The sequence below is a fragment of the Pelobates fuscus genome, chromosome 1 (assembly GCF_036172605.1).
Source record: "Pelobates fuscus isolate aPelFus1 chromosome 1, aPelFus1.pri, whole genome shotgun sequence".
Lineage (NCBI taxonomy): Eukaryota > Metazoa > Chordata > Amphibia > Anura > Pelobatidae > Pelobates > Pelobates fuscus.
Window position 1 is genome coordinate 165,403,478 of NC_086317.1, and position 24,813 is coordinate 165,428,290.

At 40.5% G+C, this 24,813-nt stretch overlaps 1 protein-coding gene across 1 annotated transcript; it reads right to left on the reverse strand.

Moving 5' to 3' along the window:
* Positions 1–1,511: 1,511 nt before the first annotated feature.
* On the reverse strand, positions 1,512–24,061 carry GNAT2 (G protein subunit alpha transducin 2). Its single transcript, XM_063451889.1, has 8 exons — positions 23,213–24,061; positions 11,660–11,702; positions 10,227–10,368; positions 7,954–8,111; positions 7,528–7,656; positions 5,185–5,314; positions 2,440–2,593; positions 1,512–2,166 (listed from the first exon to the last, which is right to left on the reverse strand). Exons 1-8 carry the CDS (start codon positions 23,328–23,330, stop codon positions 1,976–1,978), a joined length of 1,065 nt encoding a protein of 354 aa, XP_063307959.1. The 5' UTR covers positions 23,331–24,061; the 3' UTR covers positions 1,512–1,975.
* Positions 24,062–24,813: the final 752 nt, after the last annotated feature.

Consider the following 24,813-nt stretch of genomic DNA (forward strand, 5'->3'; position numbering starts at 1 on the left):
AGTTTGCAGCACCATAGGACTGTCTCCTCAGCCACCCTTCGTTATCAAATGTCTGTACACAGTCTTTGCCCCAATAGAGCTGCGTAAGCTGTTTTAAATTCACAATCAGACTGCAGACAGTCAAACTACAACCAAGTAGTGATAGCCTTACAATATGCCTCCTGGGAGAATCCTCTCCTACTGCAGGTTGTTTTGTTGTTCAAATCCGTGCTGTCAGTGGCTGAGTGTGCATACCTTTTTGATAAGTCTTCTGTAGTGAGGGGTGTGGCTAAAGAGTCAGGCTTATGGTGCAGCATTCTGCAAAACATTTATTGGAGTGTCCCTTTAACACTGTGTTAAGGGGACTCCAGACACTATATCCAATTCAATAAGACTAAATGCTTATGTATTGCCTACAAAGTCACTTTATGGTACAGCAGATCTTAGAACCCAGTTTGTACATGACTCTACAAAACAAGAAAGATAAATGTCTATATCTATAACAAGCCTTTGTATTGGTTTATTGGACATTGATCTATATTTTGTACTGCCAGCGGTATAGTAATAAATTGTGTGTGTGTGTGTGTGTGTGTGTGTGTGTGTGTATATATAGAGATAGAGATATATATATAGATATTTTTTGTTTTTCCTTTTCCCAGTCAGACAAAAATGCAGGGTTATCCAGCGATGTATTTGCCTTGGGCGGCAAAAAACTGTTAGCCTGGTGGCAGACAGCTATCTGGACTCCAGGCGGTCGGCCAGTGGGTATGCTGATTTGTGAGCGCTCTCTGCTCAGCTCCCTCGCATGCCACAGTGATGCCGGGAGCTAAGCTGGGAGAGCTCACAAATCAGCGCTCCCTCACTGCCTGCCTGGACCTCAAATGGCCGCCCGACTGCCTGCACGCCTCCCTCCCTCCCTGCCCAACCAGCAGCCCCACTGGACCCCATGTAAAAAATACACCCAGCTCTCCCGAGCTAGTGTTTCTCTGGCTATTGGTGAATGTCAGTGTGTCTCTCTGTCTGAGTGATTGTGTATGTCAGTGATTTTGACTTAAACTTTGTATTCCCTGGTCAGTTCCCATTTTAGCAAATAGCCCTCGTAGGTTTCACTTGTCTGCACATACAGCCATCCCGCAACTTCTGGATTGCCAATGATTTCAAAGAATTAAGGGATATTGGGTGTATTATTTGGATGTGGAAAGGCTATACACAACCACCCTGTCTACTTCTCAAAGACCAGAAAGTGGTCTACACGTAAGTGTATTTTCAGCTTTGCATATTGTCTGCCATTTGACCAGAACAATGTGTATACAAGGCTACCAATCTGAAGATGAATATTTCAGCCACACATTTGAAAAGACAAGTTTGTTAACAAAGTAATGTACCGGCTTACATTTGCTAGTAAGTGCAAGTCCCCACCCAACCATGTAAATAAATTCTATTTTCATTTGTTAAAGTTGCAACATGTGAAAGAGTGGACATTTCTTCTTTCTATGGTGATAATTATTACATACTTTAAGTAAAAATAAAAATTCACACTGCTTAATAAGTTTAATGCATAAATAATGTTCTGGCATTTTGGCCAGAGGGGTTGATATATTAATTTTAGTGGGTGACTTATTTATATTAAAAGTTGCATTTGTAGGGTAATAGTTGTATCATACACTGCGTGGTGGGGCATGCATATGGTGGAGGTGTGGATGACCAACAGTATGCATCTGTTGGCCTGACGTATTTTACTATGAGTATCTGGGTTTGATTGATCACCTGTGTGTCATTCAAAGCTTGTTGTAGAGTCCGTTTTAAATACATGCATTTATATTTATTATTGGCCTTCTGTTACTACGATTAGCATGATGGAGGGTTCTATGCTTTTGATGATCGGCTTTGTTTTGAAGTTATGGGGCATAGGTTTCCTGCAAAGGTCCTCTTCATTTCATCCTGTAGAAGTAGAAAATAGGAGATAAGATCAGAGAGCTAAAAGATGCCAAAAAGCTCAGAAGAGCCCACAGTCTTTCAGGGTCTCCTTAATGACGATATCGGTCACCGCATCAAACACGAACTTCACATTCTTTGTGTCAGTGGCACAGGTCATGTGACCATAGATCTCTTTTGTATCTTTTCTCATGTTCAAGTCGAGGAATTGATTCTTTATATAGTTTCCAGCATCTTCATATGTGTTTGAACCTGCAGGAGAGATTGTTAAATTTTTAGTGATGCTCTACCAATGCCTTCTTATTAGACATAAACTGTGAAAATGTGCAATACGGTGATGTCTGCTCTCTCAAATGACTTGGTTCATCTTAGTACCATAGACCTAGAAGATCAATGCCATCAGTCTGGCTGCTAAAAGATTGTCACCAAAAATCACTGTTCTGTAAGTACTAATCTCAGATCAACAGATTTCTACATTACAAACAATGTGTCAATGTGATTGTGGGTAACTACTAGGTGCCTTACCATCATAATCTGGAAAACAGATGCTCAGGTGGACTTTCTTAATTTTCTGCTCAAATAGGTCCTTTTTGTTCAAGAAGAGAACGATGGATGTTGCAGCAAAGAACTTGTGATTACAAATACTGTTAAAGAGATGAAGAGACTCGTGCATCCGGTTCTACAAAGGGGAAACAAGCATACACAAATATGGCATATGATACAGAGCATATTTATAACTTTGAATTGTCTTCTGTGATGTTTGTGGGAAAAAAAGGGAACTTGGGCTTAGAATTCCAAGTTTATACTGCAACAAAGTGAATACTTGACAATATTGCTTCAAATAGTTTTTCAAATATCTGTTCTTTAACACCCAACACTCTCGGCCCATCAACGTTGCAGTCCTAAGATTGTAATGCAAAGGTTAACGACTGCAGTAGAGGAACAACCCTTTAGGTGCCAGAGAGCCCTGTCAAACCACTCAAATAGTTTAACCAGGGAGATGCCACCCAAAGGTGCTTTACCCTATGAACACTATAAAAAAAAAGAGATATATGAACATTTGGGGCAATTACAGTAAACCTAGCCATTGCCTAAGTAACTTATCTACATGCACAAGTTAGTTATCGTGTTTTTTTTTTTTTTAATCGTAGAGCACCAATGACAAATCCAATATAAATGGGTGCATGCATGGCAGTTATTGGGAACAGGTACCATTCTGTGCAATATCCATAACATGACTGATGTGTGTTGGTGTGAGGTCACCTACAGATGTTTTTGTAGTTGTGCATGCACTTGTTTACAAAACGTTGATGCTGCTTTGTCTTGCCGGAGATCAAGTTTGACGATGCATCAGACGAGTATGTCACCCCTCCACACGTGCTACCAACTGGTAACACAATGCAAGCAGTCACATAAACCTTGGCAAGTATTTGCAAAAAATGCAAAAACCCACAAGTGACTAAGCTGTTTTAAATGCCCCAAAAATATAATTAATGGAAGATGTTGTGCATGCACTTGTTTACAAAACGTTGATGCTGCTTTGTCTTGCCGGAGATCAAGTTTGACGATGCATCAGACGAGTATGTCACCCCTCCACACGTGCTACCAACTGGTAACACAATGCAAGCAGTCACATAAACCTTGGCAAGTATTTGCAAAAAATGCAAAAACCCACAAGTGACTAAGCTGTTTTAAATGCCCCAAAAATATAATTAATGGAAGATGCTGCCTAATATGTTGGTGCTAAAGAAGTGATGATAATAATCATGGTACAATCTTAAATAACTGGAATTTCGTGATTTACAATGTGTCAAACAGGACACCATCAAAGCTAAATATACTTTGGGCTGGAGTAGACCTGTTCCTAATTTAAAATGCATTAAAAGATCTTGCCAAAACAATAGATTAAAAAAAGATAGTTGTAGGATAACGACAGATGGACACATCTGACATTTCAAACCTCACAGTGATGATTGAACTGTTGAACTGATTTACAGGATGTACTTTAAAAACAGTAGATAATGTACCTTTCCAGGTTAAATACTTTATTATCATCTACTGTAGCTTGCTTAAAGGGACACTCCAGGCACCCAGACCACTTCTGCCCATTGGAGTGGTCTGGGTGCCAACTCCCACTACTCTTAACCCTGCAACTGTAATTATTGCAGTTTTTTTTTTTATAAACTGCAATAATTACATTGTAGGGTTAACTCCACCTCTAGTTGCTGTCTACTAGACAGCCACTAGAGGGCACTTCCTGAATCATAGCAAAGATTTTCTTTGCTAGAGTGTCGCTCGACGTCCTCACGCTGTGTGAGGACCTCCAGCGTTGCTCAATTCCCCATAGGAAAGCATTGAAAATATTTTTCAATGCTTTCCTATGGGGAGACCTAATGCACGTGCGCGGCATTGCCGCGCTTGCGCATTAGGTTTCCTCAGCCGGCGGGCGGGATCAGTCTCGCCCATCGGCTGACGTGATTACTGGGAGGAGCGACGCCGACCTGAAACCACTGCCGAGGGACATCGGCGGGGTCTCAGGTAAGTGACCTGAAGGGGTTTTTACCCCTTCAGCTACCTGGGATGGGAGGTGGGAGGGAGAAGGTACCTGCAGTGCCAGGAAAATGGATTGTTTTCCTGGCACTGGAGTTTTCCTTTAACTTGAGCTTCTAAATGTTACACCCCACTACATGGTCTGTCTATCTATTTTTAAAGAGGCTTTGTCTCGTTTAAGCTTTTCTTAAATATAGAATCTTTCTGAAAAGCTCTTTTTGACAGTGTTGATATTTCTTTGATATTTTATTGCAATCAAAAGATGCACCTGAGACAAACTAGAGACCTTATTGTGTCTCGCTGGATCTTCCACAAGCCTAATTTTGTAGTCTTGCGCATGCACAAGAGTGCAATTATAGTTCTAAAGGAGAAATTAAGGTACGTTATATAACTTAATTTCTCCCCCACAGCCATCTCCACACAAGCGGACTTGTCCCTTTGATAGGTTTGCAAAATCCTCAAGGCCCCACAAGTGACAGTGCCACTTTAAATTGGGTTTCCTATTATTTAGTTCCTGGGAGTCTGTGCCATTGGATGAAAAGAGCAAAAGTGTTGTTTTGTTTTTTTAACACTATTAGGATAATTGTTTTGGTTCACTATACAACCTTTTATGTCACAAACATTTTAGCTGATGAGACACAATCTGCCCACTTCTGCATGTTACATATATCTGTGCAGAAGACTTGGTTTACAGGCCAAAAGACTGTAAACAATTTTTACCACTTCCTCATCTTCCACCAGAACCATGTCATATGCACTCAGGGCTCCGCAGAATATGATACAGGTCACTCCCTCAAAGCAGTGAATCCACTTCTTGCGCTCTGACCTCTGACCACCGACATCAAACATCCTGTGAAATGGGTAGAGTATTTGTATCAGAACATAGTAATAACATGGTTACATAGCTGAAAAGAGACATGCATCCATCATGTTCAGCCTCTCTCACATCTGTATTTGCTGTTGATCCAAATGAAGGCAAAAAAAAACAAAAAAACTATTCAAAGTGCTTTCCAATTTTGCAGCAAACTAGGAAAAAATCCTTCTTGACCCAAGCATGGCAGTCAGATCACTCCTTGGATCAAGTAGCTAGTACCCCACACATTAAAAATGATATCCCTGAATATGATGTTTTTTCAAGTATTCATCCAGTTGATGTTTAAACATCTGTGCAGACTCTGATAAAAACCACCTCTTCAGGCAGAGAATTTCACGTCCTTATTTCTTTTATGGTAAAAGAAGAACAAAAAACTTTCCTTTGCGTTAGATTAAATCTCCTTTCTTCCAGTCTATATGAGTGACCTTATGAGGATCTTTTATCACTTGTTGGGCTTCAGTTGAGATTGATATGGCATTGTTGTATCAGCTCAACCTGACTCTACCCACAGGTATGTTGATATCCTGTTGAACACTCTCTCGTTATGCATCACCTGCATATCTTAAACTGGACTTTGAGGAGCCCTTCTTGGGCATTGTTTCCACAATGTCAAGCTTGTTCTCAGCTTGACATTCAAATGAGCACAGACAGACTCAGTGTTTCAAACTTCATACTTAAAACTGCATTTCTGCAGGTACCCTTGGCGCACGCATTCTCTCTCTATATATTATATACACACTCTTTCTCTCTATTTGACTGATTGCAATGTTATGACATGCTTAGCATTTATTAAAATATATCAATAGGGACCACACTCAATCCACATAAGCCAAGGGTGTTAAACTAAACCATGGGCCAGCACGAGTCTAACAATGATAAAGGCAGGTAACAGAGAAGCGTCCAGGCACTCCAATAACTTCAGGCACACTTATTTGAACATAAGGAACACTGCAATGTTTTGATCCTAGATTGGGTCTTTGTCAAACCTAGCATTTATGTTCATATTAAAGGGTTACTCCAACCACCATAACCACTTCTGTTTTTAAAAGCTTGGAACTCTGCACATACAGAGATATTACACTACTGGCACACATGACTGTTCCAGGCTGCCTAATGTTATTCCTGTGCAAAAATTACGTCTGCCATGAGTGCACTCAGCGTGCGGTGACAGATGTACTGAGCGTTTCCCTTGCAGATAGCACACATGTAAGGGAAATCCACATTTCTCTCACATTTTCATTTGATCCCTCCTGCCTCCCTATTACACTAATACTTGTTTTCTTTTTAAAATTGTTTACTTCCTTCCCATGTCCACCTACTTCATTTGCCGCTCACGCGATCTGAGCCACTGAAATGGTCAAATCAAGTACTTCTCTATGAGAAGCATTTGAATGTATCACGTTAGAAAGGTGGTGGTGGAAGGCAGTGCTTGGAGCTTTGCTCGATGGCGGATTTCAGGTAAGCGTCTTTTTGCAGGTTTTATTTCAAAATAAAGGGGTGGGGACCAAATGACTAATGCCCAATAGGTCATAATAAATATAATACAAAAGAAAATTCAGCGCACTCACTTATCCAATAAACAGCAACTTCGGTGCCGACAGATTTTGTTAGTTTTTTTTAAAAACACCTAATCAAGGCAAAAAATGATGGGGGTTTAGTTACATTATATGATCATACATTGCATAAGCCTGCCACAACGTCGATGTACTCCATCTTTGGCAGGTCCTACTCTAACAGCCAAATGTTTCAATGCTTTCCTATTGGGGTTTCCGGCAACGCTGGAGGTCCTCATGCATAACGTGAGGACGTCCAGCGTCGTTTAAAACACTTTTTGTGTTCTAAGAACATGGAAGTCCCTCTAGTGGCTGTCTGATAGACAGCCACTAGAGGAGGACTTAACCCTGCAAGGTCATTATTGCAGTTTATAAAAACAATAATTAGACCTGCGAGGTTAAGGGTGACGGGAGTTGGCACCTAGACCACTCCAATGGGCAGAAGTGGTCTGGGTGCCTGGAGTGTCCCTTTAAAACATAACTTTTGATACTGTCTCTTTATAACAAATATATATCTATTTGTGTGATACCCGAGTTTGAGTACTTAACTACCGGTTATACCTGGTTTCCATTGCAATTTCGCTCTGATTTGAATTTTTCATATATTATCTAGTTTGCACAGTGAGGGAAATATACCTAAAGTGAAGATCTTTGAAGGAGAATTGAGTCTCGATAATGCCTGTAGTTTTGACTCGCGAACGCAGAACATCCTGTTCGTTGGGGATATAATTAGTGGCTGTGATTCTGTCCAGCTCGTTCAAGTAACTGGGAAAAAGAATAGACACATTTGGAAAGCGAGGAAACAATGAAAGAGTGAAAATGTCAATGTTGTCTTGTTTTAAAGTTGATTATTAGACTCCATCAATTAATTCTAAGTTAACATCAACTATTGCACTTTAGATAATGGCCATTAAGTTTTGGATACAACCTGTTTTAATGATCATAACCAAGAAACCACAGGGTTGCTTTAAATGAGGGATGATCAACTTCTTTCCCTTTAGTTGTGATTTGACTACAACCATTGTCTATTTAATTTGATGAAAGATGCAGTAAGATGCTTACTAGGGAGCAGAGTCATTGAGCTGATATTCCGCTGCTCTGTCGAAACTGGCCTGCACACCTTCATCTGTCCAAAGCTTCTTTATGACGTCCACCAGTTCAGGAGGCATGGTACCTTCTTCAATAGAGTCTGCCAGGTGGCAGAGGACACGTCCATCATCCTGATTCAACAGAAGGATTGTAGAGACAAAGTCAACCAACTTCAACTCATATGAACATATATAAGTACATACCTGTCAAATCTGACTCTTCCTCTTAGGAACAGTAATACTTATGTTCAGCCAGCAGGTGCCAGCAGATCCTTTATAATGGCATCATGATATCCAGGCACTCACTTGTAGGCTTACACACTAAGCTAAACAATATACATTTAAGACCAAAATAGCTAAATTTAAGAAGAAAAAAAAACAGCAGCAGCAGAGGCTGTATTATTTCATTCATTTTGACATAAAACTTGAAATTCCTTTGTCTGTTCTCCACAATCCTGTTTTATATATGCATCAGTAATGGGTAGTGTTGCATTTTAGTTTTATTTATGAAATACATTATTTTTCATTATGTTATATTGAAATAATGTTTTTGTCATATTTACTCTGTCTCCAAATCTTATTTCCACAGACTTCCTAATTAAAATAGAGACGGAGGTTGAGATTTTGTTCTGAAAACGTTTTGTCTAAAACTTATTTATTACATTGTGTGAAAAATGGTTTAGATTTTCTCTGCCCTAGATTCTGCCATTTCTTTAGCAGAAATATCAATTTTACAAAAGTCCAAATTTGGAATGATAGAAAGTAGAGAAGTGGAACAGAACACTTGTTTTGGTGCAAAAAGGTGACAGAAAGACTGAGAAAACCATTGCATTTACAGAATAATTGTATGCATGCAAAGCAAAACATTTGCTTAGGGGGCAAACTAAGCAGCAGAGGAAAAAACCTGACAGGAAAAAAAAAACACACCAAAAAAGGCGGAAAATTGTGCAACACATTAAATGGTTACTCCAAACACCACAACCACTTCAGTGATACTTCCATTGGTATAACCTCACCTCCAGCAGCAAAATTTGGTGTCGTCAGCCTGCCTGGCACTAGAGCTCAATGCTGGGTAATGTCAATTATATTCAAGTTTCATTGCACAGAATTTCAGTCATTGGCTGAGAGTTGTCAACTGACACTCTCAGCCAATGAAAGGCAATGTCCTTGGCTTCTGCAGCACTGCAGAAGCCAGAAGCATGTCACAATTCCACCAGGGAGCATTTGAGCCCGGTGGTGACCTAGGGTACTACTGGCAACATAACCCCTGCCGCGGCGCAGACTGTAGTGGTTATGATGATTAGGGTAAGCTTTTAATAAATCTTCCCCACAATATCATTATTTAGAACTAAAAAATTGAGTAATTAAAAATAATAATAATTATTGATCAATACTATTCACAACATTTATGAGCTATGCCTCGACAACTGGGAACCATTGCCACATCTTGACAGTGTTTACAGGGCATAATCTTTTCCTCAGATATGTCCTCACTTTTTAATGTAAATAAATACGCAATTCGCAATTATTCAAAAACTTCCTAATATTTTTGCATCTTGATGAATTGTAAAAAAATTTAAGCGTTATGTGAGGATAGCCAACTTCTTCAAAAATATGTTTTGCATTTCTCATCTTTCTTAAAGGGAAACTATAGTGCCAAGAAAAAAAAGTAGTTTTCCTGGCACTATAGCGCCCTATAGTGCCCCATCTGTCTGTTAAAAATGCCTTCTGTCACTTACCTGAGTCCAGTGCCGATATCCCTCGGTGCAGAATTCGGCTCCTCCTCTGTTCCTTTCCTGCTGACGTCAGTTGGTGGAGGAAAGACCTTATTGGGTTTTGAGTGATGCTGGATATCCTCATGCATAGCGACCAAAAGTCGCCTAGCGACTCGGTAGTCCCTCTAGTGGCTGTCTGCTAGACAGCCACTAGAGGTAGCTTTAACCCTCCAAGGCAACTATTGCAGTTTATTAAAAACTACAATAATTATCATTGCAGGGTTAAGGGACATGGGACACTGCAGCCAGACCACTTCAATGAGCTGAAGTTGTCTTGGTGCCTATAGTGTCCCTTTAAACAGTAAAAAAAAAATCTAATTTTAAAAGCTAACAACCATGACTAGATATTTATTTGAATTCCTCCACCCACGGCTTGCTGCATCCAACTAGTTGCAAACACCTTAAACATTTTATAAATATGTGAATTCTTTTTGGTTGTCTAGTGACTAGGAGTATATGTTTTCACACTAACCGCTTTGCTGCTGTCCCCATAGTCAATACCCAGAGTGGACATGGCTCGGATTATGGCCAGGATAGACTGCAGCACATTTCCATATATTATAGATTTAAACTCCAAACACTCTTGCTCTGTGTATCCATCCTGGTGGATGATCCTTTGAAAAAGAAGTGCGAGGGATAATATTAGTGTGGTAAAGAGAATAAGCATTAATACAAATACATGATGGAATATGGCTAGACAGGGTGACAAGAGACCCTGTTTTGCCATTCCAATAAGTTACATAACAGTACTGCATATGTTCTCTCTTTAGTGAAATATTGCCCAGTCCAACATGGCATTAGTTTCCTCCAATACATGCTTGTACACCCATAGATTTTTTTTTATAGATTTACCAATAGATTATTACAGGCTAAGTGATTTGTAGACGTTTTATGCAAGCAACCTCAGAAGACATAATCAGAGTTGGTCACTAAAGACAGAATTCAAATGATATAGCTAACAAACAAAAAAATACTCCTGTACCATCCAGGGGCATTACAACTACTACACGCAGACATTGATCACAGTATTTCCCAATGTCCTAATTGAGCAACACACTTGCTCTGAAGTAAAATAATGTTTATTCTGGATTTTAGCCTGTCTGGAGGCAACAAAATCAGGAACCTAATGATGAAATGCAATTCCACAGAAGTGGCCATTATCTGCCTGCAAATTTGGTTTAACTAAATGAAAGGAATAGTTTGGGCACCATAATAATTTTTACGAACGGTTTAACCTCCAAGTCTCACCTTCAAAGCCATTTCTCCTGGCCCCTCCACACCCCCTTCTCAAACTCTTCAGAACGGAAGCTTAGGAAAGCTACCGGGCAGGGGCACCACTGATTGGTGCCCCATCATGAATGGTTAAACCCCTTAAGGTACATCAGCGCCAGAGGCCTCCTTTCACCATAACAACTTAATTCAATTAAATTGTTATGGTGTGCAGAATGTTCCTTTAACACACTATGGCCTCAACTTAATTATTTGTTGCAATATCAGAAATTATCACAATCTGTTAAGAAAATATCTAATGAGACCTTCTGTAGATAAATCTTTTGAAAAGATTGATTTAACATTGTGACCAATTCACCTACAAAAAGCACAGTAAATCTGGTGGAAATTCTGTTTGAGAAATATTTGAATCACGTATTTTACATAGGATTTGTGAGCATGAGTGATTTTAAATCAGACACTGGATGGTACTGAATAAGATGCACTTGTTTGGTTAAAATAACCAAATTTTAGATTTGCCTTTAGTAAATATGAGAATGTAAAATGTTTTTTTTTTTTTTTGGGCTACATCTGAACTTTAATGAATAACACTATTTGTCAGAAGGTTTCACCCATACATGACATAGAGATTGGCAAGAAACTGGAAGCTTCATATGAAGTCATGATGTCACTTACTTCATCTGTTTGACAATTGTACTCTTCCCTGACTCTCCTGCACCTGTAAAGATACCAAATGACACAGTGAGCTATATCAAAACAAGACAATGCCTTTTTTCCCTTTGTTAAACAGTTTAATGCCAGAGGGGTGATCATTGTTGTGTTGACATCTGTGCATTTAAGTGCTATGGGGTACATTGAATAGACAGTTAATACAACTTTTTTTCAGTTGAAAGCATTGTTTTAAAACAGTAAGAAGCCGGAAGGCCACACATTACCCCGACAGAAGGCAGCCACATGGCAAAGTTTAATTCCTGTACTATATGTTATGTTTCTGGTCCTTTGACCACAATAGAAGTGTGGAAATGCCCAATTTAACAATAAACTACACTCAACGTGATCATTTGATCAGCTGCCCGTTGAATCACTGGATTCTTGTTGACTTGTACTTTAGGGCCATTAGACTAATAATGAATGAATGACTGTGTGTTTGTTGGTTCAATGAAAATCGAAGCTGAAATTATTTGCAGAGTGCTGATCATTTCTGCTTCTATTGGTTACAATGGACGGGGTCTCATCCTGCACTTAGATTACATACTGATAGAGTGTCTGCTGAGATGGCACAGTGACGTCACTTGTACCACCACCTCTATGGTGATATGGTTTGATCCATATAGTGCAACAGAATAATCAGGTTCATTCATTATATGACAGACATTTATGGATTATTTGCAGCGGCAGGGGATGTAATGCATTTTTTCAATCTGGTTCCTCAATAATATGGGATTGGTTTTATTTTTTGAAATATTATCTACATCATGGGTAGGCAGTCTTCTGCACTCCAGATGTTGTGGACTACATCACCCTTGTCGCTTTGCCAGCATTGTGGCTGCAATACTGTCCGTATTCCCACCTCTGATGCTCGCCTTCAAGACTTCTCGAGGGCTGCACCATTCCTGTGGAACTCACTTCCCTCCTCCGTTAGATGCTCACCCAGTCTCCACTCCTTTAAAAAATCATTAAAAACCCACTTCTTCATAAAAGCTTATCAATTAAACAGTTAATAGCCCCCAACTGATTCCTCTTTTGCAACTGTCACTAGTCTAATACTATGTTTACCTTTTATGTCACTTTACCCCACTCCCTCTAGCATGTAAGCTCATTGAGCATGGCCCTCAACCCCTCTGTTCCTGTGTGTCCAACTTGTCTGGTTACAACTACATGTTTGTTCATCCACCCACTGTAAAGCACTGCAGAATTTGTTGGTGCTATATAAATAATAACATAATAATAAAAAGAGCATTATGGGAGATGTAGTCCATAAAATCTAGAGTGGCTACCCCTGATCTAGACCTTACGCTTTAGTCAAAAAGCTATTAATGAAAATGTATAGTTGCTTTGTTCCTTTGACCTTATCATTTGTGAAGTTGCTGAGAAGTGCATTAAGAGTCAATGTGCACATTGGCATTTCATCCATAGTGGGCGCCTACATTCATGACCCCTTGGGGGTTACATTTCTTTACACAATAAATTGAAAACAACATTTGTATTTACAGAAATAGCAACAACCCACAAAACATGGCTAATGATTAGCTGGCTATTGGGTTATACTAAATTCTCAGTTGTGATAATTCTCCTTCAATCTTCTAGACCCAAGTTGGTCATCTGCAAAGTCACCTATGAAGTTAGAAATCACATCAATAAATAAATAGAGAGTACAAAGAGAGAGTCATGTGATTAAACATAATTTAATTTAATCGGCTGCTGTGAAAAAGAAACAAAACATACATGATGTGAATAGAGTGAGAGCAATGCTGTTTTCATGGACTTGGCACTGCTGACAGAATCAACCTATATCGCAGTAGAGATTTTAGGTGACAGACACTTGGATGGATTCTATAGGGTAGTTATTAGGTGATTAGCTAGGGTAAATGTTTTGCCCCTTCCGTATATAAAAAAACAAAACACCCGAAACCACATTTTTTTCCACAACACAGTGTGGCACTAAATCCTTGTATGAATTCATAGTTGTGGCGGAACCAGCCACCTTTTTGTATTATAGACCATTCTGTTCATGTCAAAGACTTATCAGGTTCGACAATTGGGGTCACCCGAACAGACTGGAGCTATATTGTTCGTATACCGAACCATCTACCAAACAGCTGGACCACCCAGGGGAGTCGTGTGCCTCCAATTGACCCTATTAATCTTATTCACACTTAGAAACCGCATGGTTCTAGATGGCCGTCGTTCGTATTACCGAACACGTCGCGGCGGCCATCTTTCTCCATGAACACAGACAGCGGTGATTGGTCGGCGAGTGCATGAAACTATAATCGGATACTCGGCGGTGCGAACGCCGCTGAACTACCACCCCTTCGTGTTGTCTATTCAGTTCACCTGGAAGGAGCGGCATTCGTATAAAACAAACTCCCGAATGAGGGGCACACAATCCCCTGCTATACGAATGGTTCCATTCCTTATTTTCTATGTTTCATACTCCCGAAAGAAGTCTGGTCAAAGCCTAATAATCTCAGGAACTGTTTTGGGGCTTCACCTCGTGGAACTTTACTCGAATGGCGTTCTGAAACCACTGAACAGATCAGAGTGATATTTTGACAAAGTGGGCGCTCAGATCCCAGCTATTCGACAAAGTAACTTTCAGGGGGTTCTGAAGTATTAAAATGTGTTTTTAGGATGTTATAAATATTGTATCTCGTCTGCACCTGGGAGATAATGTAATTCAAGAGTTGTTCTTACTCAATCATCTTCCAGGTACAGAGGAGGAGTTTGGGAAATGTTTATTTGTTGCATGTCTCCACTCAGGTCCACCGGGGGAAAACCCCTGGAATGTGAATTAAGAAACCCCTTGCGGGGGGCGGAGCCTGCTTGCTAAGGAGAGCGGACGCCATTTCTCAGAGCTCCGTTCAACCGCCTGAAATTTCCCAAAATAAACGGTAACGGACTTACCTCTCAGCAGCACAACACCCGGCATCAACCTCCTGAGGTCGCCCGGATTAGCCCTATGCCATTTTTTCACACGCCAAAGGTCACCCGATCGAAACGAAGGCCTGCGGCCTACTACGCACCTCCTGGGGCCGTGCTCAGCGCATTACTCAGCGACTCTCACAGAGTGAGATCCCTCAGCTCGGAGCTCCACAGCCCGATAGGGCAGAAAAGCAACGAACTGGCTATGGGACGCCGCACCCAGAAGCAGATGGCTGAGGCCGCAGCAGACACCAGGGATATCGAATCCATGCTACAACAGCCGCCCCAAGCTAAAAGGGCAACAGAGGCCCGCCATGATGCCTCACCCAGCCAGAGTGAGCTGTCCACCCATACCTCACAGCCCCCAGAACCGGCAACACAGGCCTCTCTAGATCTGCCTCGAGAAGGGACTGACCTGGCCACAAAGCTGGACATACAAAACTTCCTGCATGAAATTAAACAAATGCTGAAAGCAGACATAGCAGTGGTAAAAACAGAGGTACAGGCTGTGACAGACCGAGTCCGGGTTACTGAAGAGGACATCTTGGATTTGCGCAGAGACCTTACAGCTACCCGGGAACAACTTACACAAGTCCAATCCTCCCACAAAGCGTTCAACACACAACTCACCTCTATGGAGGACAGGTACAGGAGGAACCACATTAAGATCCGCGGCATACCTGACACGGTCCCCGCAGAGGAGATACCCCAATATGTGAGACGCCTGATAGCTGCGATACTCCCTCCGAATGTGGCCAGGAAATTCACACTGGATGGGGCATACCGTCTTCCGAAACCCCAGCGGGCCACGATAGCTGTCCCAAGAGACGTCATAGTCCGATGTGCCACGCTACAAGACAAGGGGCATTTTATGAAAGCGGTGAGGGGTAAACCACCATACCCCTTCGAGAACTCCCATCTCTCCTTTTTTCAGGATCTCACAAGAGCTACGCTCCAGTGGCGCAAGTCTCTCACCGCAGTGACAAGCCGGCTTAGAGACGCGGGTTTGGCCTACCGATGGAGCCTCTCTAAAGCTCTCCTGGTGACTCACCAAGGAACTTCATATAAACTATCATCAGCTACAGAAGCTCCAGCTTTTCTCAGCGCTTTAGGACTCCCGCCACTGACGGCCAACGACACCCAACCACATAATCCACAATCTTGGGACCCGGCCACTTTTGTTCCTTTCGTCCCACGAAGCACCTCTGATACCCGTCGGGGAACCTGAGAGACACGCAGAGAACCCATGCATGGGATCGTTTATGTTCAAGACTACTTGTTAGTGCCCGGCACTACTTATTATCTCTCCGCACTGACTGACCGTTAACTGTTTTTTTATCATAATACCTGTTTCTCTCATAATATTTTAATGTTTAATGTTTAATGATGGCTCTCAAAACCTTAGGCCCGCTGTATCCTTAAAGATTACAGAGAATCCCTCTCACCCCCCCCTCCCCCCCCGCCACCCCCTTGGTCAGGGGCAACATCCGTGCTCTACCGAGCTCAGCTTGGTACAGAGCAAGCATTATGGCACTCCTATCTGGTTCAGATTATAGCACCCCCAATACCATGCAACACTCATACGACATAGCACCAGGGTATATGGGTCAAATTTACACACGCTCACTTCACAGCGATGGGATAGGCACCCTCCTAAACAGGGACACAGCAACTATTTGAATAAATCCCCGCTAACATTGAGCCCAAGTCCTGATGATATGTTACGCTTCCTTAACTGCAACCATTTAATCGGACCACACAGTGGAAGCTAATGTCTTGCATTCGCTAGCCTGTCCAACACAAAATGGTAGTACACTCTTTACTTACTCTTGTTATGTGATAGAATTACTTTGCAGAGATGTATACCAAAAATTGTGCAGTTCTATCGATTGTCGTGACACTATGTAATCTACATTGTTCCTAAAAGCCTGTACATGTTGTTGTGACAGTACAAGCATGCTTGATTGATAATCTATGCACAGAAAAATAAAGAATTAAAAAAAAAAAAAAAAAAAAGAAACCCCTTGCATGTGGAGTTGAATAAAAAGCCAGTTGTGGCTTAATAAAAATCATTTGACTCCCAGAATTGTGTATCGTCCGGTTACTGGGGAAATTGGGATTATATTGCTACACTGCGCTTCTCTTTGATGTTCTACAGTCTACAAGCGGAGATATTGATTTTAATATTGCAGCTCCGCTACAGGAGTCATATATAAACCTATATTTATAACTCCACACCTGCCATATTAATAGCAAGCTATTCTGTAATAACAAGATTAACTGTCCATTTACAGCATTATCTAGCCTTATACATTAATAGTTTGGGGAAGTAGTTCCCAGGGACCTGTCCTGCATTTTAAAATCTATTGGCGGATTTAAAAATGTAGGCAGGGTCTGGGCAATAAGAACAAGCTCTGAGCGATTCAGCTGAACACGATGCATGGTTTGTCTTGAGGCCAGGGCAGGCTGTTAGTCAGAACTCATCAAGCTTGGGATCAGGTGGCTGAGTGCTAGGAATTAGTGTATTAATCCTGCCTTCCACCAGGAAAATACACTGTAATGATTGTCGTCTTCTCTTATTCCTCATCGAGCACTCTGATTGCAACACTTACTTCACCATCTGTGTCACCCTACTGAAACTTTCCTATCTGCTCTCTGTGTGTTTGCACTTCTGCTTTTGGACTGAGTTTACGAATTCTGACTTTTGATAGTCTGACACGGATTGAACTCGTGTGGCTTGTTCTATTTCTATTATTTCTCCAGCTGAACCAGACCCTTATGTGCTACCTTGCCGTGTAACTATAGGAGTATTACAGTGATACAAAAGATTTTTTTAGTTTTAAACTCTTTACTTTAATTTTCAAGGGCTTAAAAAAATAACAAACAACAGACTTGAAGAATACAAAGGATGTTGCTCATAAGTACTTAAAGCTAAGCTTACTCACCTGGGGGAGAACAATAGGGCTTCTCCTGTACCTTCAACACGGCTCAATACAGAGTTAAAAATGGACACTTGTGTAAGAGGGTGTGGCTAGAGTTGTGACAAGTCATTTTAGGTAACTTTAAAGGAACATTCCAGGCACCATAAGCACTACAGAGTGATGTAGTGGTTATGGTGCCAAGAGTTGCTGGTTCCCCCAATTCAAGTAGTTAAACCGTTTGCTAATGGTGTGATGATTTGCCCGGGAACCCCTGTGGCCCAGTCAATTCATCCATTGGGAGCAAGAAGTTCCTGCAAGGATTCAGTAAGCTCTCCTGTGCTGATCGTCAGCTGATTACTCTCAGCCAATGAGCTAAGCCCTGTTATGCCCAGCTTGCTCAGAGCAGAATGATTCCATCTCTCAATGGTAGAGGTGACTATCGCCTGTCAGACTCCAGGTAAGCTGTTATCAATTGGGAAACTGTTTGACTATTTACATAGAGGCAGGGCACTCCTGCCACCATAACCACTACAGCACATAACAAACACTAACTGGGAAACATATTTACTGAACACGTTTACTGCAGTTTAATCACACATAAATGACATTTATTTTGCAATAAAGCTCTACAATACACATGTATACCATCATACACACATAAGATATTATGTATTCATTGAAACATATGATATCTAGTAAGGAAAATATACAGATAGATTTTGGATGCCAAAGAGACATCTGCCCGTCCCATAAAAAGACAACTGGATGTGAAATCATCCATTAGGCAAATATAACTTTTTAGCTTGAAGAATAGAGAAAACCAACAGGAAATGTTGGTATGATAGGTGAGAAAAGATTGTTGTGCGCAAAAATGTATGGGGTGCAAAGAGTACAAAAAGGTGAAAAAGAGGGAAGGGATAGTGTGATAGATGTGAGGGAACATAACATGGCACCCTGTGTAGAGCTCTGTAAAGTCTTAGTTCGACTTTGCAGAATTTATAGAACTTCAGTCCAAGAGTTGATTAAATGCTGGATTTAAGCCCTTTAATCTAATTTTTATTTAACACTGACAAGGTGTACAAAGTGCTAGATTATATTGGGATCAGTGTTTACAACATACAGAAATGTCAGTAGGCAGCATGGATGAACAAAGCAATAATAAATGAGTAAATAAAGATATTAAATATATAAAGGAACACTGTAGTGTTAGGAATACAAAACTGTTATATCTAACACTATATTGTCCCTCTGCTCCCTGTAGTGTCCCCCTACCCCAGTGGCAAATAAAGGGTTAATAGCCCTTTTTTTTTTTTTTTACTCCCCTGATTGCAGTGCTGATGTCCTACAGCGCTGGATAAAGTCCTACTCTGCAGACCGAAGTCACAGAGATTCAGAAGCCTGGGCTTCCCCATAGGATAGCTTTGAATCAATGCTTTCCTATGGGGTTTTTAAAAACACTGAACAACTTTATGCAAAGCGTGAGGATGTCCAGCATCAATATACTCCATGAAACAGCAGGAAGCGTCTCTACTGGCTGTTTGGTAGACAGCCACTTGAGACAGTCTTATCTCTAAAATGGCAATGTTTTACATTGCAGGGCTAAGGGGATATGGACACTGCACCAAGACCACTTCAATGAGATGAAGTGGTCTGGGAGCCTATAGTGTCCCTTTAAGTGTATTGAGTTGGGACTTCCACATGGTGCATTAAGTCCCAAGTCTCAGAAATATAAGAAAGTCAGAGTTCCTATAATTTAATTAGAGCCGGTGTGGACTAGCGGATATAGCAGTTAGGAATTCATTTCCTTGTTTCATAAAAAATGTCCAGGGGGTGGGACAGCAAAACCCACCAAGGGTCCATAGGTATAAGTAGAAAAGACACAGATATAGGCGCTCTCTAAAATGTATGCGTGAACGGCAGCAGTAAACCAGCAGGACTTCCCAATACCTGCTATTAACCAGAAAGTGCAAAAACAAAGTGGTAAACCGCGCCACACGATAGTAGGAGATAATTTAAACAAAAATGTACATACATACAAGTGGTCCCAGTATTGAGGTAGTAGATATAAACCTTAAAAGGATAAAAAATAGAAACAATAGTGCAATATGCCAATGTATAATAGTACAATAGTGCAATAATTTAAAAAGCCAGTAGGAGGACCAACTCACACTTTCCAGAGCTGCTAAGAGCTCTGCTGAATAGTGCCTGGACGGTATGATCCCCGTCTAAGGATATGGTGGTGGTATCTGGTATCCAAGGCTCCACAGACGTATATACAATGGAAGCACAAAGAAAATCCAATAGTGTATTATGTATATATAAATGAGTAAAAAGCAAAGGGTAAATACCCTACTTACAATTTCCAGAGCACTAAACCTGCTCTGGTGGTGAGTGCTTGTGGTGGTATAATCCCCACCAAGGGATATAAGCAGGATCCAAGGTGCACAGGAATGAGAGGTAGATCAAGAGCTGGAAACAAACTGCAATTTTATTATTATTATTAAAATAAAAAATCTTTGAATATAAAATCTCCAGTAAAAATTCAAAGTCCAAAATGCAAAGTCCAGACTTCTTGATCCACTTAACGCGTTTCGCCCAAATGGGGGCTTCTTCACATCTTTATATCCCTTCACACCAAGTTCAGGGAGCTGAAATAGCACTGTCTGTGTAGTCAGACTGTTAGTTGGCTGGCATAAGTGACTGGTTGGCAGCGTGGCATGCAATTACTCTGGCTGACCTTCCAATCTTTTTGAGCAATGCCACTTTGGGTGGTTTCAGTGACATGATTCAAGTCACTGGGCCACCTACTTTTACTCAGCCCATTGATGGATTTCAATGTTGGGGATATGGATTTGGTTGAGCGATAAAAGCGAGAGATGTGTATTCTTATAAATGCTTCCTGTGAGTTTCTGTCCGGCACCATCTCCACATGGCACTTGGGAGTTTTTTGTCAATAAGATTCTGTAACAGGGCCCATCATATCGGACAGCACCAGAACCAATGGGTTCTTAATCCAGACCCATGGAGCACTAATATAATATATATATCACAACAGAGAGTTTCTGCTACCTATAAAGCCAAGCACCTAACTAAACTAATACCGGCCCTTGAACATCTGCATAAATACAAAAAAAGAAGTCACAAGATAGAAATCGACTATCAACATGCTATGATTAAACTACAAAAATAAAAAAGGGGTAAATTACCAAAGTGTACTGACCCTACCTTGTAATAAATTGTTCCCTTTTATTCCAGGAAATAATTGTTGATTATATTCCCACAGGAGGAAAAAAAGTCTTGTAATTATCCTATCTGTTATGAGTGGTAATGAAGTGCAAAAATATCACCATGTATTACACAGTTGTGGTGCACCCTCAGGCCTATGTGGACCACCAAATACAGTTTAGACTAGTCCATTGAATGATTGACAATATTTAACCACTATGGGACATCTGCTGAGTATCCAAATGTCAAAATGGAAATAAAAAAAATATAGAAGTATGATAGTGTCTCCTATAGTGCAAATTAGGGATGTCCATATATCAAAAACACAGGTATGCACAAGGTGGAAGGAGAAAGTATGAAACATTCCTCGGCTGTGACTGTAAAACCACTGACAGCCTACACGACCAGACCTCTCTCCGTTCCTATGATTCATATACAGATGAGCAACTTTGATCAAAAAAAGTATTCATGCTTTTATACATGCAACGAGCAGATCATACGAATATTTTATTAAAGGTATGTAGAAAGGGAAACATAACAGCCAGACATATGATAAAAATATGCTGTACACGAGGAACCTTTGGCATGGTAACCAATTAGGGATCTTCTTCTGCCGAACATCTCTGCATGAGGTAAAAAATTGGCCTCCCTAGCTAAGAAAGGCAATATATAGAAACTGTTTGAAATAAATCCAAGGCATCAAAAAACTTCATAAAACAGTGACCAGGCAAACCTTAAACTCAAATGACTTTAAAGGAAAGTTTCAGAATGTTAGAAATACAAACCTATATTTCTAATGTAAGAGTGATCTAGAGGCAATCTAGATTGAGCTGTGGTCTTGCGGGGCTACTGAACATGAGTGGCAATTGTAATACGCATCTCCGCATTATCCTCACACATCTCTATTAAGAGCTTGTCGATTGCAGGATCTCAATAAGAAGTACCTGTAGTGGCTGAGTGACAGCCTCTAGACGTGCTCTTGTTGTTCAATGTAAACACCGCGTTTTCTCAGAAAAGGCAGCGTTCACAATTGAAATCTTGCAGGGACAGTCTTTTTGCCACAGGACCACTACATTAGTGCTCCTGGTTTTGAGTGTCCCTTTAAGAAAATATTAGAATTCCAAGTCGAAGCATCAACCCAGATAAAAAATAGATGCGTATATAAGCAATTACAGAGAGATTTGAGCCTAAATATAACTAACTGATATATATCATACTTAAACTAGAGACTTTCTTATGTACCCAGAGAAACGTGTGCTATAATTTGCTTTCACTACCTACCAAAGGCCCAGGGCAGAACGATCCACATTGTGTACAAGTACCTGTGACACTTTAACAGTGCTGTGCATAAAATTAATATATTTTTGTGGTCTGGGCAAGAAATGTGACAGAAGGTATCCTGATGTGTCATTTCCTGACTAATAATGGGAGCAGATGCCTTGGGTAGCACTGTAGAAGTCATAGCAGACGAGGCTCCCTACAATGTGCTATGAGAGGGAGGAGCTAGCTAGTTGTAGTTGCTACCATGGTTACTAATTAAAAGTGAGAGGTACAAAGGTCCAGTTTAAATGCACAAATGAAAGTCTTTCTTTGGAAATAAAAGAAATGGTAACATTACAACATGGTAAAATGTCTGGTACTATTATTATAATTTGTTATTTAATGCTTTATAGTTCACACGCTCTATAATAGTACTATTTCAGATTAATGAAGATAAGATAATCATGCTCTTATCTTCCAAGTCCCTCATACTGTCTACATCACCAATGGGCTGACCAGGTAGCCTGGTCAGCTTCCAATTACATTCAAAATGACCTTTTCCTTATAATAAATCTTGACTTTTTGTGTTTGAAGAGTTAATGCTCCTGTTAATCAGCTTCAGAAAATCATCAAGCTAATGAGCAACAGCTGCTATATTATAGGATTAAAAGCATCAGAGATCAGCCATGAAAGATAGGAATGAGCACTTAGCACAGGCCTAAGTCACCATGCAGACACAGAACAGTAGTATAGAGTAGAAACTATCAACTGTCTCATCAATAATCTTTTCTTTTCACTCGAACATATAATTTATCTTATATTAAAGTTTGACATGATTACGAGTGACAGATTATTCATATTTATTCTGTCAGCTAAAATGTGGGTGTTTAAGAGTCTAACTTATTTTCTGAATGTGCCTTGTGTAATACTGTCCCTCTGCTTATTCACTGTTCTGCTAGTGTAGATTCATACATTATCCTAAAAATGAGTTTTGCATCTGTATCCTCAATACCATATTCCCATGAATAACTCTTCACCCCCTGAGCATGAGTGTGTGCAGATGCCTCAATTTTTACCAAACTCCCCATCCAACCCCTCTCAAGCCTTCTGGTGCATCCTCACCTTATATGCTTTAAACTCATTAGGTAAATGTTCTAACATGTTTCCCATTTCATACCTAGCAGTAAGAGCTTGACAGTCTTGGCATCTTTTGCTGCATCCTCTTGTAGTTTCTTTTCCAGTTCCTTAGATCTCTTGGCCAGCTCCTTATCTTCTGCACTGGCTCCGCTGCCCATCTCTGAGATGTCCCCTCCTGTGTCAGGATCCTCTGCCTGCTCCACCTCCTGGACCTTGGGTGTCTGCGTCTTTCCGTTCAGTGCCGAGGGCCTCTAAGCCCTCCTTTGATGCAGAAATCTGTTTTTGATATGCGTTCTTTTTCCTGATTCTTCTTTATCTGTCTTTTCTGCTTTCAATTGTTCATACTTTATATCCAGTTACAACAACCCTGTTTATATATAATACACCAATAGGTGTTATCCAAAAAACATATGGTTGGAGATACGTTTTTCTTTATTCCATCAGTAGAAGCCGTTCCTAGCCTTTCTTTTTAAAAGCTTCTGCTTTACTTTCTCTACAGTCCTACACTTTAGAATCTCTTCTTCGGCTAGTTTCACTTTCTCAGTAGTCTTTCTTTTCTCTATATTAATTTTATCCTGGATCTTTCGCTGTCCCTCTTGATCCACCTCCTTCTCCTTTCTGCCTTTCTCTGATGTTTGTAGGATGCTTTCCTTAGGATGAAAGATTACCAACTGTCACCTGATTTGATAAATCTTATTAGGACTCTCAGAGCTTAGAGTTGGGGGTGGAGGATGGTTGTAGATGTTGTAGTGTAGATGTAAAGAACATCTTGGGGAGTGATACAGCTTGTTCAAAAGGTGGTAGCAGCAGTGGATATCCAAATATTCTGGAACTGTTCCGAACTTGAGTAAAACCAACTGCCATCAAGAGTGTCATCTTCAATGGCCTCAGTACAGGTTATGAGAATGTTTTTGGAGGAATGGTTCCAATTTAAGAATCAGTTTGTTTCTTTGTTATACATTTCTGGAGTGCCACGCTCAGTGTCCCATTGTACATGGATATATAACAATTTAATTGAGCAATCAGCAGCTATCAGTCATATGCTGTGATCTTGGCTGATACAATTTGTCGTTAGTAAGAGAAGCATAAAATGATGTGTTGTAAATGGATCCCTCTCCCCACAGAATGGTTTTTAATAGTCTGATCAGATGCATAACGGATAAAAATATCCATAATTCTCAGGACACCAGCAGTCAAACACCAGATACTGGGCACATTTAACAATGCCTGCTCCATGAGCCCTGGCAAACAATAATGCCCTGCCCCCCTGACATTTGTTATGCCATACTTTAGGACATGCTGATTCAATCTGACAGGTAACAACTGCTTCTAATCCACAGCTCTGCTGGCAGGATCTCCTGAAACAAGAATCAAACGTCCGCATTAAGCTCTTTAAAGTGGAGGATTTCATGGTTAATCCCGATTCACTTTGTCCTTCTCCTACTGAGTTCTGCGCCCCCAACACTGATTCATACTCTCTGTATGGTTTCTGGAACGAATCACATGAATCACATATACATGATCATGACACACTGTAGTTTAGATCCTAATGTTAGTCGTATAAAAGTTTATATGGTGACACAGTTATTGTCCGTACTTACAAATAAAATTATTGCTGTCAAACATAAATACCAAAACTAT

Excerpts from the sequence above, each read along its gene's own strand:
- GNAT2 (XM_063451889.1), bottom strand. The coding sequence starts at position 23,330 with ATGGGCAGCGGAGCCAGTGCAGAAGATAAGGAGCTGGCCAAGAGATCT. Across the intron at positions 10,369-11,659 it reads ACAATTGTCAAACAGATGAA|GATCATCCACCAGGATGGAT; the intron begins GTAAGTGACATC and ends TCTTTTTCAAAG. Across the intron at positions 7,657-7,953 it reads CTCAATGACTCTGCTCCCTA|TTACTTGAACGAGCTGGACA; the intron begins GTAAGCATCTTA and ends TCTTTTTCCCAG.